General features: G+C 38.1%; 1 protein-coding gene across 1 annotated transcript in view; it reads right to left on the bottom strand.

Annotated features, from left to right (window-relative positions):
- SLC44A5 (solute carrier family 44 member 5) overlaps window positions 1–19,770 on the bottom strand; it is a 448,857-nt gene that overhangs the window by 207,312 nt on the left and 221,775 nt on the right. Inside the window, exon 2 of the mRNA XM_060400325.1 lies at window positions 18,071–18,112. Within this exon, the coding sequence (XP_060256308.1) occupies window positions 18,071–18,112 (42 nt within the window). The remainder of the gene's footprint in view (window positions 1–18,070; window positions 18,113–19,770) is intronic.

Raw genomic sequence — 19,770 nt, forward strand, 5'->3', positions numbered from 1 at the left:
GGGGTGTGTTACAGAACCAGATATTCACTTGCAATGGATGCCTGGGGACTTATCTCACTCCTTCCTGGAGTCCTGTCTCCTTGGATCAAGTCAAAGATAAAATAGCCTGGTTTTTATACTTGCAAAATCTATAGAACATATGTGAGGCAGAAATGCTCATGAAGTTTTTTTCCTCTTAGAATGGATTTTTCACAAACAGAGTAAACATATTTTAAGTTCAATGTCAAAAGAAAACTTTGGGGGTTTATTTCTTTTACAGTCTGCGCTGATTTAGATAAGGGAGCAAAAAAACCAGGGAAGGGAAATCCAGCACGAAAGACAACGACTTGACTAAATAATCTGCCATGACATTGTGTATGTGTGTTAGTCACTCAGCTGTGTCCGACTCGTTGAGACCCCATGGACTGTAGCCCACCAGGCTCCTTTGTCCATGGGATTCTCCAGGCAAGAATACTGCAGCGGGTAGCCATTCCCTTCCCCAGGGATTGAACCCTGGTTCTCCCGCACTGCAGGCAGATTCTTTACCGTTGGAGCCACCGAGGGAACCCTGATAGGCCATGGCAGTAGAAAGATGAAACTGAAGATTAAATCTAGACGTGAAGGTCTGTTAGCTTCAGTTCCAAAAGCACGAGAGGTTCAACTGGTTTTCCTTTCTCTTTTTCTATAAAAACAACTAAATACTCTGAATATAAAGTTTAAAGAATATTTTTTAGAGCACTGGAGAGCTGACAAAACAATGAAGAAATGCCAGGCTCAAATCAAAGTGAAAGTGAGAACCCTGAGAGAGGAGAATACAGCTAAAGTCACGATAATCCCAAATCATGATAATCCCATGATCATCCAGGCCAGAGGCTGCTCAAGATGAGCAGGAAAGTCAAATAGGAAATCGTTCCTCTGCTAAGCTGGCACTTCAAAGGACTATACTCTCAGAATAAAATGGACCTTACCCTTCAGAAAGTTACCATGACACTGAGTAAGATGGGCAAAAACACTCTCATTTGAATTTGCAGTGTATGTGAAGTTAATCTGTATGGGTTCCTAAGAAACTGACAGACAATTACAAACTTCTGTTCAAATTCATCTTTATTCTAAGAATTCTCACAAATAATTTTCTAATGAAATAGGCACCTCACAATTAAAAAAGCAAATTATATAAGGAAACAAGACAAAACACACACACAGATATCAACACACAACAAAATTTGACAATAAAGTCTTTAAACATTTAGATCATTAGTCCCAGATTATAAAACAACTATGCTCACTGCTTTTCATAAATAAAAAGACAAGCTTGAAATTAAATGCGAAAAAGTACACAAAATTATTCTGCAGATTTGAAAATGAATCAAATCAAATCTGGAAGTGAAAATACAGTAAATGAAATGTAAAACTTAGTAAGTGTGATATCAGATTAGACACAGCTGTAGAGGCAATTGGCAAACTAGAAAGTAAGTAAACATAGACTATTCAGAATGTAGCCCAAAGAAAGTAAGAATGAAAAAATATTAAAGTATAGTTGATACACTGAGTACAGAGTGAGAAGTTTTACTATATGTCAAATCAGATTTCCAGAAAGAAAGATAGAAATGGTGGAGAGGGACAATGAAAGAGCACAGAAGTCTACATCTAGTGACATCTAGTGTCCCTATGTCATGTCCCCCAAAAAGGGTGATATAGAGACACTTTTCAGAAAAAAAAAAAAAAAAGCATGAAGGCTTGCCATTAGCAGCATCTCACTGAAATATATTAAGCATATATATTCCTGAAAGAAGAAACAGAAAGTCAGATGGAAGGTCTTTGATGAAAGAAGAAATCTAAACACCTAAGAAGGGAGAACAATCAGTGGCTATAGAAAGCAACAATAATAGAGTATGTGGAGTTATATAAAACAAGAGAAAATTATGACAATTATAGAATGTAATCCCAGACTTGACGTATTGTACACTTTTTGTATTCTGTAAATAGGAAATAAAATATTAATGAGTTTTAAATTTTAATGAGTATGCATACTATAATATTTTAAAAAACAGAATTGGTAAGCATTACTTTGAAAATATTATAGGAAGGAAAATGGAATAAGAAAAACTAGCCAATCCAGAATCAGATAAGAAAGAGAAGAAAATCTTTACAGAACAGTTAAGGCAATGAAAAAGTACCATGCAGGTTTCCCTTGTTATCCAAAAGCAGAGCATTTCTATGAAAATTTTAGTAAGCCAAAATGGCATTAAGCAAAGAAGCAGTTACCATAGGACACATCTTGCTAATAGATGCACAAAATAAATTGAGATAAAGCACTGATGCTCACAGGCACAGTTTAAAGCTGTGGCAGTGTGATGCTGAGACACTGAGGAAGGAGCCTCGTATGCCTCTCTTGCTGCCTAGAATGTCTGCTGCCTCTATAAGAGGTGCATTGCAAAACAAGTGCTGAATGTTATTTCCACTTTTCATCTCTTTTTATAAAAGTGAAAATCATCTTCTGATATCTTTCAGTTACTGAAAACAGATACAAATATAGGTCTGTCATAAAAAACAAACAGGTGCAAAGTGAACTTTTGAAGAGTATGGTATACCTATATAAGCTGGTGCATACTGTTAATGGACTGAATCCTTGTGTCCTCCTCAAATTCATATATTGAAGTCCCAGCACTCAATATGATACTATCAGGAAGAAGGATCTTAGGTGAAGTCATGAAGGTGGGACCCCCACAATGGGATTAACGTCCTCATAGAAAAGGAAGGAGCATTTCAGGTGGTGCAGTGGTGAAGAACCCATCTGCCAGTGCAGGGGACGCAGGAGACGTGGGCTTGATCCCTTGGTTGGGAAGATCCCCTGGAGTAGGAAATGGCAACCCACTCCACTATTCTTGCCTGGAGAAGTCTATGGACAGAGGAAACTGACAGGCTACAGTCCAAGGGTCACAAAGAGTCAGACATGACTGAACACCTGGACATGCACACATGCAAAAAGAGGAAGGCAGACCAGGGCCAGCTCCCTCTGCCATGTGGAGACACAATGAGAGGGCAAACATCATCAAGCCAGGAAAAGGCGCTCACCAGGAGCCAAATTGAACAGCGCCTTGATCTTGGACTTTCCAACCACCAGAATTGTGAGAAAAAAAGGTCTGTCCTCATAGAAAAGCCACCCAGTCTGATATTTTGTTGTAGCAGAAAAGACATATATAAACTCAAATATATTATAAATTACAAATGGACAAAATGTGCCTGTGAGAAATAAAAATTTTCATACTAGGTAAAAAAAAATCCAACTATATGCTATATGCATATCCAAAAATAAGAATATAAGAAAGTTGAGGTAAAAGGATGAAAAAAAGATATGGCATATAAATCATAACCAAAAGAAAGGAGTTGTATGTAGTCTCTGAAAACAGAAATTACAGTGAAAAGCACTACTAACATAAAGAGGGTCACTTCATAATGATAAAAGTTTCAATTAACCAGAATGCTGTAATAGTTTCAATTACATGAAATTCATGAAATTTTAAATGTACTTGTACAGAACTACCAGAAAAAAAGACAAATTCACATAGTAGGATATTTTAACATGCTTTCTTAGTAGTTTATCAAATACTATGATAAAACAGGTCATCAAACCCCAATGGATGTACATTCTTTTCAATAAATGTGATAGAACAATGGATATACACAAAGAAAAAATAATAATCCTTTTGGACTGCTACCTCACATCTGACACGAAAGTTGATTCCAGATAGAAAAACTTTAAGTGAAAGATAAAATTATAAAACCTCAGAGAGACTTATTGAGCAATAGGAAATAAAAGGACTAGATAGAAGGGAAATGAATGATAAATTTAACTACAACAAAAGTAAGAAATTCTGTTTTCAAAAGACTCACTAAAAAGTGGGATAAGACATTCACAGAGGATGCTAGTAACACCTATAATACTGAGTTACTAATACCCAGAGTATGTAAGGAAATCCTATGGTTCAAAGAGGAAAAGACCAACCAAAAACTTCATGGAAAAGTGAGCAAAGGACTTGGGTAGGAACATCAGAGGAAGAAATCAAAATGGTCAATAAATAATAAAGTAGTATTCTAGAAACAGTGAAGACTTTATTTTCTTGGGCTCCAAAAACACTGCAGATGGTGATTGCAGCCATGAAATTAAAAGACACTTGTTCCTTGGAATAAAAGCTATGACAAACCTAGGCAGCATATTAAAAAGCAAAGACATTACTTTGCCAACAAAGGTCCATATAGTCAAAGCTATGGTTTTTCCAGTAGTCATTTATGGATGTGAGAGTTGGACCATAAGGAACGCTGAGTGCCAAAGGACTGATGCTTTTGAACTGTGGTGTTGGAGAAGACATTTGTGAGTTCCTTGGACTGCAAGAAGGACCAGTCAGTCAATCCTAAAGGAAATCAGTAGTGAATATTCATTAGAAGGACTGATGCTGAAACTCTAATACTTTGGCCACGATGCAAATTGCTGACTCATTAGAAAAGACCCTAATGCTCGGAAAGATCGAATAAGGAGGAGAAGAGGCTGACAGAGGATGAGATGTCTGGATGGCATCACTGACTCAATGGACATGAGTTTGAGCAATCTCCAGGAGATGGTGAAGGACAGGAAAGCCTGGTGTGCTGCAGTCCATGGGGTCACAAAGAGTCGGACATGACTGAGCAACTTAACAACAATTCCGTTTCGTTAATAATAAGGCAGATATAAACAAAAACCACAAAAAGAAAGAAATATATAACCCCAAAACACTTATAAAAAGTAAAAAGCTTGATAATATGATGCTGACAGAAATGTGAAATAATGAGATCTCATACACTGTGAGTGAGAAGGAAAACTGGTAGAACCACTTTTGGACAAGTTTGGAAAGTTGTTTTATTTATTGTCTGTCTTTTCCATTTGAATATAAGCTCTAACAAGGTAAGGGCTTTGTTTTATCCACTACTATATGCCCTGCCACTCTGAACAGCAATTCTGAGTCATTGCAGCTATGGATTAAATATTTGTTATGAACAAATAATGGAATGTCACCTAGAGCTGTCTTTTTAGTTATCTGTGCCACTACTCTTTATTCACTCTCTAGCATAGACAGGCCAGTTCAGCTTTTCATAATGCTGCGCATGCGACTATTGACCAGAACACATCATAAAACTGACTTAAGAAGTGCTATGCTTTCATATTTTAAAAGCTTGACTGCCTGCCAGATTTCAAACTTGCCTTCTACAGAAGAGACAATGAAAACAAATTCACAAGTCAGGGGGAATGTGTACAGTTCTCAAGCACATACCTGCCAATAGACATTTCCTACTGCTGAGGCAGCCAAGGATGGCTGCAAACTCCAGCCTCAGGTTCATCAAGAAGAAATAATAGTTTAAACCGGGGTTCTGCAACAAACTAGAGGGGTGGGATGGGTAGGAAGGTGGAAGGGAGGTTCAAGAGGCAGAGGATATATGTATACCTATGGCTGATTCATGCTGATATTTGGCAGAAACCGACACAGTTCTGTAAAGCAATTATATTTCAATTTTAAAAAATTAAAAAGAAAAGAAATAATATAGGATAAGATTTGCCACACTCTTCTAAGGATGATTCTTCTTTTACAGTTTATTTGCCTCAAAGGCCTGTAAATTAATATATGACCTTTCCTCCCATTAGTAATTTTTGAAATAAGTGAATTACTTTAGAGAGATTTTAAAGTTTCTACTTCTGAAGAACACATATAGAGTCTACCTGTAGAATCACTGCAGTTGTTACTTTAGCCATTAAATTCACCTGGTTATCTCAGTGCAGTTGGAAAAGGCTCTCAGAGGATGGAGGTCGTACCCTTTAGAGCAGCTTTATGTAGAGGTCAGCACAGCTGTGCACAAGGGGGTGTTTTAGGCATTTTGAAGATAACTCAAGTTATAGCCCAATTCCAATCATTTCCAAGGCTTTACTATTAATGGGATGATACCTAATTTAAGGTTGATAGCTGTTTAGTCACTCAGTCATGTCCAATTCCCTGTGACCCCATAGACTGTAGCCCGCCAGGCCCCTCTGTCCATGGGATTCTCCAGGCAAGAATGCTGGAGTGGGTTGCCATTTCCTTTTCCGGTAGCTAGAAGAGCTCAAAATATCCACTGGTCATCCAGTGGTCCAATCAACTCTTGAGTTCTTAATTAAAACCTTCTAGGTCTTCTCTTTCTTCCAGGAACTCTCTATAATTTCTAAGACTTTTATTTTTGACTCAGGTCTATTAGGTAGCTCTATATTCTCAAGTAAAAAGTATTGGACAGAATCTTTTCTATGCCAAGATGATGAGAGGCTGCTACTGTCTCCCACTTTTCTGTTGTTTAGCTGTTAAGTCATGTCCTACTCTTTTGTGACCCCATGGACTATAGCCTGCCAAGCTGAGTCTATTGGAGTTTCCAATCAAAAATACTGGAGTGGGTGGTCATTTCCTCCCCCAGGGGATCTTCCCAACCCAGGGATTGAACCTGCATCTCTTGCTTGGCAGGCAGTTTCTTTACCACAGAGCCACCTGGTAACTCCCTCTTCCACATACGCCAACTTTAAAATCAGTAAACAAAGACTGAGATATACTCCCCCATTACCTCTGAAACTTATATCTACTTCTTTTTATTGAAGTACAGTTGATTTACAAAACTATGTTACTTCCAAATTACTGCAAAGTAATTCAGGTTCTTTTTCCATTGTAGGTTCTTTTCCATTATAGGTTATTACAAGGACGAAAGTGAAAGTGAAAGTGAAGTCGTGTCCGACTCTTTGCAACCTTATGGACTGTAGCCTACCAGGCTCCTCTGTCCATGGGATTTTCCAGGCAATAGTACTGGAGTGGATTGCCATTGCCTTCTCCAGGGGATCTTCCCAACCCAGGGATCGAACCCAGGTCTCATGTATTGTAGACATACGCTTTACTGTCTGAGCCACCAGGGAAGTCCATCTTGTAGATTACAAGTATATCTACTTCCTAATGGTCACTCCTCCCCACTCTAATTGGTTAGAGTCACAAGTGAGAGAATAGTAAGATGTGCTTATTTATTTACCAATATATATTTAGTTAAAACTTTTAAATTACGATATTGTTTTATAAACAAAAATTTCCGACAATAAAATATTTCCCAAAATAAAACCAGTGATGATGCACATGAAGAAATAAAAAGCTCTTAACTGACTTAGACGCCACCTGTATAAAACAATTAAAAACTACCTTGTTGGTTTTATAACATAAAAAGATGTAGTAGAGAGTCAAACAAGAAACAAAACAACAAAATTTATATTCAAGTCTTAAGTCTTTTACTCAGTATGTAACTTTGAATAAATTTTGCCCTTTCATACCTTAGGTTCTATAAAAGGAAGGATGCAATCAATACACTACCTATGCCATGGCTTGAAAAATCAAGTGAGATCATGAGGTGAAGTCATTTATAAAAAGTATGAGTTATTTCCATAAATGTGAGAAAGCATTATGATTATTACAGTTTTACCTTAACTATCATGTGTAACGTGTCCGACACATCATAGATCCTGAATAAAAATTGTCCTTCTCCTTCCCCACTGATCTCCTAACAGGCCAGCTCAATTTTAATTCCCATATCCATGCCACTCACTCTGCCTTCTTTTACTTTACTAGTGAGACTTGAGAGAAAGGAAAGGATCACCTTTACATCTTCCTCTCTTGGCTTTAGCATCTGGTACCCTTCCAGCCACCAAAATGACCAAATGTGCCTTCACATAGCTCAGCTCCAAAGCCTCCTGAACTCGGAGGCTCAGGCAACCTGGAATACTCTTCACTGATTTAGTGCCCATAAAATATAATGTGTCCTGACCAAAAAAAAAACCTTCCCTTTAAATTGATATTGACCTCTGAATATTTTTCTCTGAGTATTGAATTAGCACTCAGTCGTGCCTGACTCTTTGTGGCCCGATGGACTGTAGCCCACCAGGCTCCTCTGTCCATGGAATTCTCCAGGCATAAATACTGGAGGGGGTTGCTATGCCCTCCTCCACAAGATCTCCCGACCCAGGGATCGAACCCACGTCTCTTGTGTCTCCTTCATTGGTAGGCAGGTACACTACCACTGAGCCACCTGGGAAGCCCAAGTATTGAATAGAACTGATTTTATTTCACTTGAGCACTTTCACTGTGGGGCTCAAGTTGAATAAAAAGCAAAGCTCCTTCTGTGACGGAAATCTCAGTGTAGAAGTAGGAATACATCAATACTGTAACTCAGGAACACCACCAAGAGTGCTCGAAGGTTAGTATAACAAAGGCCTTGGGAAATGTGAAGGAAGGATGATTCACATTCTGCTGAAAATGCCAGGAAAGTCTTCAGATTAAGAGGTTGGCCTTTGAGCGAGATTTGATGAGAGCCTGGGCCCAGTGGGTGAAGAAAGGAAAATCTGGGATGGAGAAATTCAGTGTGTCGAGAAACTAGTGAATCACTGCGTAAATACGGTGATAGCTAGCTTAGAGATTTATTCAGATCAGCTAGTTTTATCTTTCTTACTAATTTAAATTTAACTCTGTTCTCAAATCTCATTAGAAAAACCAACAAGTTTGATTGAATACGTAATGTCACACACCATTTCCAGAAAACCCTCTCCAGAACTTTGGCAGTTTTAAGGAAAATAAACTTGCCTTTAAAATTTAATATGACTTTGGGGCTTGCCTGGTGGCTCAGTGGTAAAGAATCCTCCTGCCAATTCAGGAGATATGGGTTCAATCCTTGGTCCAGGAAGATCCCACACGCTGTGGAGCACCTAAGCCCATGTGTCATAACTATTGAGGCTGTGCTCTAGAGCCAGGGAGCTGCAACTGCTGAGCCCATGAGCCCTACAGCCCTTGCTCCACAGAGAAGCCACTGCAATGAGAAGCCATGCAGTGAAACTAGACAGTAGCCCCTGCTTGCTGAAACTAGAGAAAAGCCCGTGCAGCCAAAATAAATACATTCTAATATGACTTTTACACTCATCTGTTTCTAGTTCCCTGCTTCTTAAACACACACACACATACACGCATACGCCCACCATTCTAGATTGTTTCTTTGAAAGCTTTTCACTCTATGCGCTACTTTATTTCATATGAGACACTGTACCCGATTCATAGTTTAAGTCCTTAGTAAACATCCAAAGAGAAGAACAGAGCAGAAAACAGGTAAGAGTTTGAGCAGTCAAGGTTCTCCAACAGATTCTTTAGGGGGAAAAAATGCTTGAAATCGTGTAAGTCAAGATGTAGTAAATAGAGAACAGACTGTGGTTGCCAAGGGGAATGCGGAGGGATGGAGGGGGACGCTGGGGTTGCAGATGCAAACTATTATATGTAGGATAAACAAACAACAAAGCCTTACTATATAGCACAGGGAACTATACTCAATATCCTGTGATAAACCATAATGGACAAGAATATGGAAAAAATGTGTGTGTGTGAATATATATATATATGAATCATTTTGCTATACAGCATAAATCAACACCACATTGTAAATCAACTATACTTCAATAGATTATTTTAAAAATAAAACAAAAACATGCAGTGAATATGTGAAGCAAAGAGGAAACTGGTATAAGCATGCATGTCAAATTTAGTATATTTAAAGTAGCGATAGAGATTACTGGGCCAATGGTATACTTTATAAACTTAAGACTCAATGAAGATGTTAATTATATAAAAAGCCAAATTTTTTGCATTGCACCTGGACATCATGCTCCCTGTGCTTAAGGAATACATTGGTTTATACGTTTGCAGAAAAGCATTTAACTAGGTTTATAAAAGTTTAACAAATAACTAACAATTTTTTGAATATTTACTTAGGCTAGTGTATCACTAACCCAGGTATTCCAGTAAAATGTCAGTATTATCAGGAAATGTTGCTTTAACCAGAATTATCTTACAGAGTAACCAAGAAAAAAAAAGGCCCCCTGCAAAGAATTACATTTAACAAGACCATCTGACCAATCAGGTGAAGGTTCTTATCATAAGCACTAACTTGAGTAATTATTTGTTCTGAAGTCCTAATGAGCTCTGACTTAGGTAGCATCAACTCAGTTTTTCTGGAAGATGTGTTTGTAAAATCTACTTTAAGTAGGTCTCTTGATAGCATAACAAAATTGACTTTGGCTCTCCCTTTCTCACATGCCATCATATACACACCAATCCACACACACACACACACACGACACTCACAAATTCAGGACAAATTGGTATTTTGAATGCTCAAAATAAAATGTCCTGAAAATGTATACCAAGAAGTTAATTATTATTATTTATTATTATTTATTGCAGCTCACTCGCTAAAGAATCTGCCTGCAGTGCAGGAGACACAGGTTTGATCCCTGGGTTGAGAGATCCCCTGGAGAAGGAAATGGCAAGCCACTACAGTATCCTTGCCTGGAAAATCTCATGGACAGAGGAGCCTGGTGGGCTGCAGTCCATGGGGTCCCAAAGAGTCAGGCACGACTGAGTGACTAACTCTCAGTTCAGTTCAGTTCAGTCACTCAGTCGTGTCCTTCTCTTTGCGACTCCATGAATTGCAGCACGACAGGCTTCCCTGTCCATCACTAACTCCCGGAGTTCCCCCAGACTCACGTCCATCGAGTCAGTGATGCCATCTAGCCATCTCATCCTCTGTTGTCCCCTTCTCCTCCTGCCCCCAATCCCTCCCAGCATCAGAGTGTTTCCCAATGAGTCAACTCTTTGCATGAGGTGGCCAAAGTACTGGAGTTTCAGCTTTAGCATCATTCCTTCCAAAGAAATCCCAGGGCTGATCTCCTTCAGAATGGACTGGCTGGATCTCCTTGCAGTCCAAGGGACTCTCAAGAGTCTTCTCCAACACCACAGTTAAAAAGCATCAATTCTTTGGATCTCAACTTTCTTCACAGTCCAACTCTCACATCCATACATGACCACTGGAAAAACCATAGCCTTGACTAGATGGACCTTTGTTGGCAAAGTAATGTCTCTGCTTTTGAATATGCTGTCTAGGTTGGTCATAACTTTCCTTCCAAGGAGTAAGCATCCTTCAATTTCATGGCTGCAGTCACCATCTGCAGTGATTTTGGAGACCCCAAAATTAAAGTCTGACACTGTTTCCACTGTTTCCCCATCTATTTGCCATGAAGTGATGGGACCAGATGCCATGATCTTCATTTTCTGAATGTTGAGCTTTAAGGCAACTTTTTCACTCTCCACTTTCACTTTCATCAAGAGGCTTTTTATAGTTCCTCTTCACTTTCTGCCATACGGGTGGTGTCATCTGCATATCTGAGGTGATTGATATTTCTCCTGGCAATCTTGATTCCAGCTTGTGTTTCTTCCAGTCCAGCGTTTCTCATGATGTACTCTGCATATAAGTTAAATAAGCAGGGTGACAATATACAGCCTTGACGTACTCCTTTTCCTATTTGGAACCAGTCTGTTGTTCCATGTCCAGTTCTAACTGTTGCTTCCTGACTTGCATATAGGTTTCTCAAGAGGCGGGTCGGGTGGTCTGGTATTCCCTTCTCTTTCTGAATTGTCCACAGTTTATTGTGATCCACACAGTCAAAGGCTTTGCCATAGTCAATAAAGCAGAAATAGATGTTTTTCTGGAACTCTCTTGCTTTTTCCATGATCCAGCGGATGTTGGCAATTTGATCTCTGGTTCCTCTGCCTTTTCTAAAACCAGCTTGAACATCTGGTAGTTCACGGTTCACGTATTGCTGAAGCCTAGCTTGGAGAATTTTGAGCATTACTTTACTAGCATGTGAGATGAGTGCCATTGTGCAGTAGTTTGAGAATTCTTTGGCATTGCCTTTCTTTGGGATTGGAATGAAAACTGACCTTTTCCAGTCTTGTGGCCACTGCTGAGTTTTCCAAATTTGCTGGCATATTGAGTGCAGCACTTTCACAGCATCATCTTTCAGGATTTGAAATAGCTCAACTGGAATTCCATCACCTCCACTAGCTTTGTTCGTAGTGATGCTTTGACTTAACTTCACATTCCAGGATGTCTGGTTCTAGGTGAATGATCACACCATCGTGATTATCTTGGTTGTGAAGATCTTTTTTGTACAGTTCTTCGGTGTATTCTTGCCACCTCTTCTTAATATCTTCTGCTTCTGTTAGGTCCATACCATTTCTGTCCTTTATTGAGCCCATCTTTGCATGAAATGTTCCCTTGGTGTCTCTAATTTTCTTGAAGAGATCTCTAGTCTTTCCCATTCTGTTCTTTTCCTCTATCTTTGCATTGATCGCTGAGGAAGGCTTTCTTATCTCTTTTTGCTATTCTTTGGAACTCTGCATTCAGATGCTTGTTTCTTTCCTTTTCTCCTTTGCTTTTCACTTCTCTTCTTTTCACAGCTATTTGTAAAGCCTCCCCAGACAGCCATCTTGCTTTTTTGCATTTATTTTCCATGGGGATGGTCTTGATCCCTGTTTCCTGTAAAATGCGATGAACCTACGTCCATAGTTCATCAGGCACTCTATCTATCAGATCTAGTCTCTTAAATCTATTTCTCACTTCCACTGTATAATCATAAGGGATTTGATTTAGGTCATACCTGAATGGTCTAGTGGTTTCCCCTACTTTCTTCAATTTAATTCTGAATTTGGCAATAAAGAGTTCATGATCTGAGGTTGAATGGTTCTATGAAGACCTACAAGACCTTTTAGAACTAACACCCAAAAAAGATTTCCTTTTCATAGAGGGGACTGGAATCCAAAGTAGGAAGTCAAGAAACTCCTGGAGTAACAGGCAAATTTGGCCTTGGAATACGGAATAAAGCAGGGCAAAGACTAATAGGGTTTTGCCAGGAAAATGCACTGGTCATAGCAAACATCCTCTTCCAACAACACAAGAGAAGACTCTACACATGGACATCACCATATGGTCAACACCAAAATCAGATTGATTATATTCTTTGCAGCCAAAGATGGAGAAGCTCTATACAGTCAGCAAAAATAAGACTAACTCTAACTAACTATTATTTTTAAAAGGAATTCTGCTTCCTGAGGGATATGCAACTATAATAATATTTCCTATGTTTACTGTTTCCACACTCTGCCACAATCTACCCTATAACAAAGAGGTTTATGTATGGAACATGAAGTGTGCCAACCAGTTATAAACACATTAAAATCTGTCAGCAATACTAAACTACAGGTCAATGGAAATTTTCTTTGCAGGCACACATCTCTCTTATTCTTATGGTTTTATGAACAATATTCAAAGAAAGCAAGAGCGATTCATTTCTGTCTTCTTACCACTTATATACTTTGGCATAAAATAAATAATTGAATAAGTATTACATTAACATGGGCTTCTCTGGTGGTTCAGATGGTAAATAATTCGCCTGGAATGTGGGAAACCCAGGTCCGATTCCTGGGTCAGGAAGATCCCCTGGAGGAGGGCATGGCAACCCCGCTCCAGTATTCTGGCATGGAGAATCCCCATGGACAGAGGAGCATGGCAGGCTACAGTCCATGGGGTTGCAAAGAGTTGGACACAACTGAGCCACTAAGCTCAGGTTAACCAATTATTAGGTTTCCAGTTGAAGGTTTCCAGTTGGTTAGCCATGACCTGCTTCCAGCTCATATTCTCAAACCTCAATTGCACTTTCCCATTTAAGCAATCCAGTTTTCTCATCAAGTTCTGAGCTGCTAAAATACTATTTATCTATGTTTAAAAATAAATTGAGTAGCTTAGCTTTTTTTTCTGCTAAGGGTGGTTCTAACTGAAGAGCTTTCTTCAATAAATAGAAAAATTATATTCCTCAATGTTCCAACCTCTGGTGTTAAGGCAGGCCTAGTCATCTGGAAAAGAACGTCAAGCTCAAAAATGAACATTATAGGGTCTCCTTCATTTTTAGGAGAATAGAAAGAATTTCTGGGCTGTTTGTATGCATAGGCTATAATGTTTACTTATGCCTATCTACATCTGAAATTATTGTTTTAGAAAGAAGTGTATGACATTTTAAGGATTTGTTTACTGGAATTTCTTTTACTTTAAACAGTTCCCCTCTTTTATTACTTTTTTCATCTCTTCAACTAGCCTCAGGTAATATATTTTTCAGAATACTCTCAAGCATTACAAAAATATTCAAGGATGTGTGCTTATAAATGCCTAAAGGTGCCCCTTTCCATGCAGTTTATAGAGTGAGTACTCCTTACCTCTTGTTCTTATGCTAATGTGCTTTGCTCTCACCTTATCCTACAAGAGTAAACTAAACTGGGATAAAATGCAAACATAAAGTTACACAAGTAGAGAAATAAATGAGTGGGAATTCTTGGTAATATTCAAAAATACATTAAGAATCTCTGGAAACATAAGATAGGAATTGGGACCAATTTTGCAACCAGTTTTGCTTTATTAGGAATCCTAGCTATCTGGTTACAAAAGCAAGGAGATACTTATTAATATTTTTAAGCTTTTAGGGGAAATTTAAGAATATTATGGAAGCCTAAGAATAACCATATCCCTCAAATTAAAAGCATAAAGGCTGAAAAACATGGTGTTGAGAGATCACAGATTCTAAACTCTGGGTCTAATCCTGGCCCAGCACTCACAATATGAAGGAAGCCCTTTAAACCCTCTGAACTTCAACCCTTCACCTATAAAAGGAAGATATTGAAGATGATCCTCAAGGTTCCTTCAGGCTCTAAACCTCTGGCATATGGATGGATCCTGAATAAATGCTGTTGAATAAAAATGCCTACAACTGCCAAAAATCAAGAGATTGAAAATGCAGACTACAGCCTACCCCCACTGCTCTGATCCAAAGTAGACAGAATATAAATCCACTAGAAAACCAGAGTCAGCCTCATAAACTGTACAGAGCAGAGAGAAGGAATAACATTCAAACCAGAGCATCCCTTCTAGAAGTTGTAACATTCAGTTGTAGTCAGAACATTCAATCGAAATTCAGAGATGAACCTTGGTTTCCTGCAGAGATCAAACAGGAAGCTGAACACTGCTCGAAAGAGAGGCTTTGACATGGGATCTGAGTGAGAATGAGGGAGCTATTGAAAGGAATCAATGCTGACAGAGACACACAGAAGCAGGAATGGGAGGGAAAATGTAATTTCCCTGTTTAAGTAATAAGAAATAGAGTGTTTAACAAATCTTGACTGAATGTAGTTTGTCCCCATGAACTCCTTAATAGTATGACCACTTATGTTGGTTATATGAACGAATATTCTGCATGTGCTGTAAAGAAGACCTAAACTAAGAAGTCTGCTGGGAAAGAGGATTGAGGCTGTGGTCTCAGTCCCATGTGGAGAAATCACTGCAGTTTTCCAGTTGGGTCCACTTTCATCAAATACTTCAAACTTCTCTATCCACTTATGGGCAACAAGGATATGCCAATGGAAAATTACAGGCTAACCTCATTTCCTAAGGTGGGAAAATAAAAAGTTCTTTTTTTTTTAATTACAAAGTCTTTTTTAAAATAGAAAACTTTATGCAATTTGTATCAGATTTTTACTGTGCTAGTTTTCACAAGTTACTTAACCTCTCTATGCCTCAGTTTTCTCAACTGTAAAATGGGGGAAATGAAACCAATCTCAAAGACTAGAGGAAGTACATTCACATATGTAAAGCAATTAGAACAGTATCCAGCACATAGTAAGTGCTATGAAAACATTTTATTGTTACTGTTGTTGTCATGTCAACCCACCGAAAGACCCAAGTAGTCTTCTAAAATCCATGACATTCAGCCTTCCTGATTCTCAAGAAAATGCTAAAATAAAAAGACATTTGGGAAATAAAATGAATGCCATTCTAGAATAGCCACCTTTGAGGGTGAGGGGTGGGGAGTGAAGTCGCTCAGTCGCGTCCAACTCTTTGCGACCCCATGGACTGTAGCCTACCAGCCTTCTCCGTCCATGGGATTCTGCAGGCAAGAATACTGGAGTGGGTTACTATTTACTTCTCCAGGGGATCTTCCCGACCCAGGGATTGAACCCGGGTCTCCCGCATTGGAGGCAGACGCTTTAACCTCTGAGCCATCTTTATCTATGTTTAATATTAATAATTTGGAAGAGTAGGCAGGCAAAGTCCAAACCATTTCAAGAATCATGTAAGATATATACATTTCAGTTACTTAAACCAAGTTATCAAAACCTAAAATAAAGGATGTCTTGTTGAATAGTGTGAGGAAATCATATATTGTAATCAGTTTCTTCTTCCAAAGGCTCTTGTTCACATAGATGTGGAATAGCTGATTGCAATATTCTGTGCCAAGAGGTACTCAATGCTATGGAGAGAGAGGAAGCCAGCTTGGGTTGCCAGGTGAAATAAAAGCTCTAAGGTAAGGAGAGAACACTTTCCCAGAAGTTAGAAGTCAATCTGACATGTTTTGCCTGAAAAACATGTGTCCTTTGCCCTTAAATTTACATTTGCTCCCTGCAAGATGCCTCTAGGCTTTCTGGAATTTCCACTTGAAGTCAAACTTGCTTTAGCAATAATTTTCCATTGTTACAGCTATAGCTAAAACTGATAGCCTGACTGAAGGAAAAAAAAAATGTAGCAATTAAAAGTACAGCAGAATATTTTAACCCTGGCATTTTGACACTGTGGAAACATAATTTGACCCAAATAAAATTAGATTAGGTAGAAATTATCCTGAGAAATAAAACTAACAATGCTAAAGATAGGTACATAAATATGTACATATATACATACATATTTAAAGGGTTTTTTCTTCTTTTTTAATAAAAATGGTTTGAAGAATTGAATATTATTTTTATTTAAAAATTCTATTGAAACTTTTCATGGATGCAAATTACTTTATTTTAATTAAGAAGACAAACAAGGTTTGCAAATGAAAAGGTAACTCTGATCATGCATAGATGCATGCTGAGTTGCTCAGTCATGCCCAACTCTGCAACCCTTTGAACTGTAGCCTCCCAAGCTCCTCTGGCCATGGGGATTCTCCAGGCAAGAATACTGGAATGGGTTACCATTTCCTTCTCCAAACTGATCATACTGAGCAGTAAAACAGGATTTTGAATTATGATACATTTTTAGTCAGAATAACTAACTGACTTCTGGTAGCCCCCAAAGGCTTGACTTCTATTTTTCTGTAAGGTAGGAAAAAAATATCTGCTGACACAGATGTTTTCCCCACCTAAGATAAGAAAATCACAAGTAGAAATGTATAATATAGCTTCTACAAAAGATTATATTACCTACTTTTCTACTTTATAGGATCATGTGTGATCAAATAAAGTCTGTGTGAGGGAACTTTGAAGAACTATAAAATGCTATCCAGTATAATAAACAATAGAATCTACACAGGTAAAATTAAAGTATACAAGAGTCCAAAAAGTGGGTTTGAGAATAGAGGTAAGAAGGTACATAAATGCTCATCTTTTTAGTTGATGATTTGGAACCCAAGTGATATTGGAAGTCACAGCAGAAAAGTACTCATCTGTAGCTCTCAGGGGCAATGGGAGTGCATACATGAAGAAAAATTCTTAAAGCCTGTGTGATTCAAACTTTCATTTGTATGAATCACTGAGGATCTTGTGAACGTGCAGATTCTGATTCATTAAGTCTGGGGCAGGCCTTGAGATTCTGCATTCCCCACAAACTCCCAGGTGGATAACACCCAGGCTGCTGGTCCACCCATGGAGTAGCAAGACTTGACTATCAAGGGCTGACTGAGGAGCAAATCAGGTGTTACAAAATGAAGAGGATTGGCTAAGACACTCAGGGTGTCATGAAACATCCAAGAAGATTGATAGCGGAGATCTTGATCAGGAAAAGATGTAAATAAGACACATGTGTCAAAATCATAAACTGGGATGGAAGGACCAGAGGAAATCAACATGTATCAGATGAACTGAAGTCAGGAAAGATAGTAGATATATGATGCTCTTCCTTGGGGATTCTTTAATAACTCTGAAGAGAGGGAACTCCCTCAGGAGGTAGAAATCAGCCACATGAAAGAACCCAAAAAGTCTTCATCAGCAATTAGTCTTTATCAACTAAATATTAGGCAGTCCCAGAGTTTGAAAGAATCATATATTTGCAAAAGTCTGTCATAAAGCATTCTTAAACAAACTTAATACTTAGCAACAGACTGACTTACCATATTTCTCACCCTCCGAGCGAGTGTCTGGTCGTTGGTCTCCTAGAAATAAGCACAGAGGGCAAACAAATTTTATTTTTAGCAGTTGGTGTCTCTGGAGATCAATACCTATTTCTCCCTGCCCTAAAAATCCTAATCCTTAAATTTTAATACACAGAATAATATAAAGTCAGTTGGACTGGTGAACTGATACTTAATACCTGAATTCACTGATAAAGAGCACCAAATTTTGAATTAAAAAAAAACAAAAATTGCATGCAGAGAAAGACACGTACTGTATATTTTCACTTAAATCCAAAAAATAAAACAAATGTCAAAGAATGTAACAAAATAGGAACAGAAACTCATAGATACAGAGATCATAGTAGCAGTTATCAGAGGGGAAGGGGATCGCAAGAGGGGAGAAGTAGGGAAAGGGAGTTAAGAGATACAAGTTACTAGATATAAAATAAAATAGGTAATAATTTTAAATCATTACCACAAATCTTACAAATAACACTTTAAATGTTTAAAAAAAAAACCCTGCATACTTGTAAGACCTGTAATGGAAAAGAATCTGAAAATATATATAATATATATTTAACTGAATCATTTTACTTTACACCTGAAAGTAACACAGCATTGTACATCAACTATACTTCAATAAAAAAAATTTTTTTAACTGCATGAAAATGCTGGAGGTAAGAGATTTGGCATGGGGAATAAAGCTATTAACTCTTGCATTTTTATCCAAGCCTTATACACCTTAGATGATATACAGACAGTCTTGCAAAATTCAGCACCAAAAAATGAGGCTCTTTGTTTACTTTCATTTTACACTAATACTTAGTCCTTAGAAGGAACATTAGTCCTAGAAAATTAATATGCATTAAATACTTATTAACTACATGCAGAATAGAGAAAAGAGATGTAATTCGAATTTAGCAGCCACACTTTAGCCATGTTACACATGGCCTTTGGCTTTCACAGAAAGTCCTACATGATATATAATAGCACAGCCAGTTCAATTTGGTAGGTAAAATTTAGGGTTATTTGTGAGGAAGAAAAAAAAGATAGCAAGCTCTACATTGAACAATGATAGATACTAAGGCTACTAGATAGATACTAATAGATAGTATCTATACTATCTATACTAATGATAGATACATTCAAATAATTCCACACACATATTAAACAAAAATTTTAATACTTTTGATAAGCACCCCATTCTTTGGTGCTTTATCAGATTTGCCAGCCCATTAATGAATGCTGTTGAAAAGAATTCCCACTGTAAACCTGGTGGGCAGAAATGACAACACTTGGTCTAAGCTCTAACAATAATGAATCATTGAGACAGAGTTGTGATAAAGATTCAAGGGAAAGTGAATATGTATAATCTGTGTCCGCTTGGAAAAGATAATAATGATGATAAGTAGAATAGTAGATGACACCATCCTTATGACAGAAAGTGAAGAAGTAGTAAAGAGCCTCTTAATGAAAGTGAAAGAGGACAGTGAAAAGACTGGCTTAAAACTCAACATTCAAAAAACTAAGATCATGGTATCCAGTCCCATCACTTCATGGCAAATAGATGGAGAAACAGTGGAAACAATGGCAGACTTTATTGTTTGGGGCTCCAAAATCACTGCAGATGGTGACTGCAGCCATGAAATTAAAAGACACTTGCTCCTTGGAAGAAAAGGTATGACCAACCTAGACAG

The sequence above is a fragment of the Ovis aries genome, chromosome 1, assembly GCF_016772045.2.
Source record: "Ovis aries strain OAR_USU_Benz2616 breed Rambouillet chromosome 1, ARS-UI_Ramb_v3.0, whole genome shotgun sequence".
Classification (NCBI taxonomy): domain Eukaryota; kingdom Metazoa; phylum Chordata; class Mammalia; order Artiodactyla; family Bovidae; genus Ovis; species Ovis aries.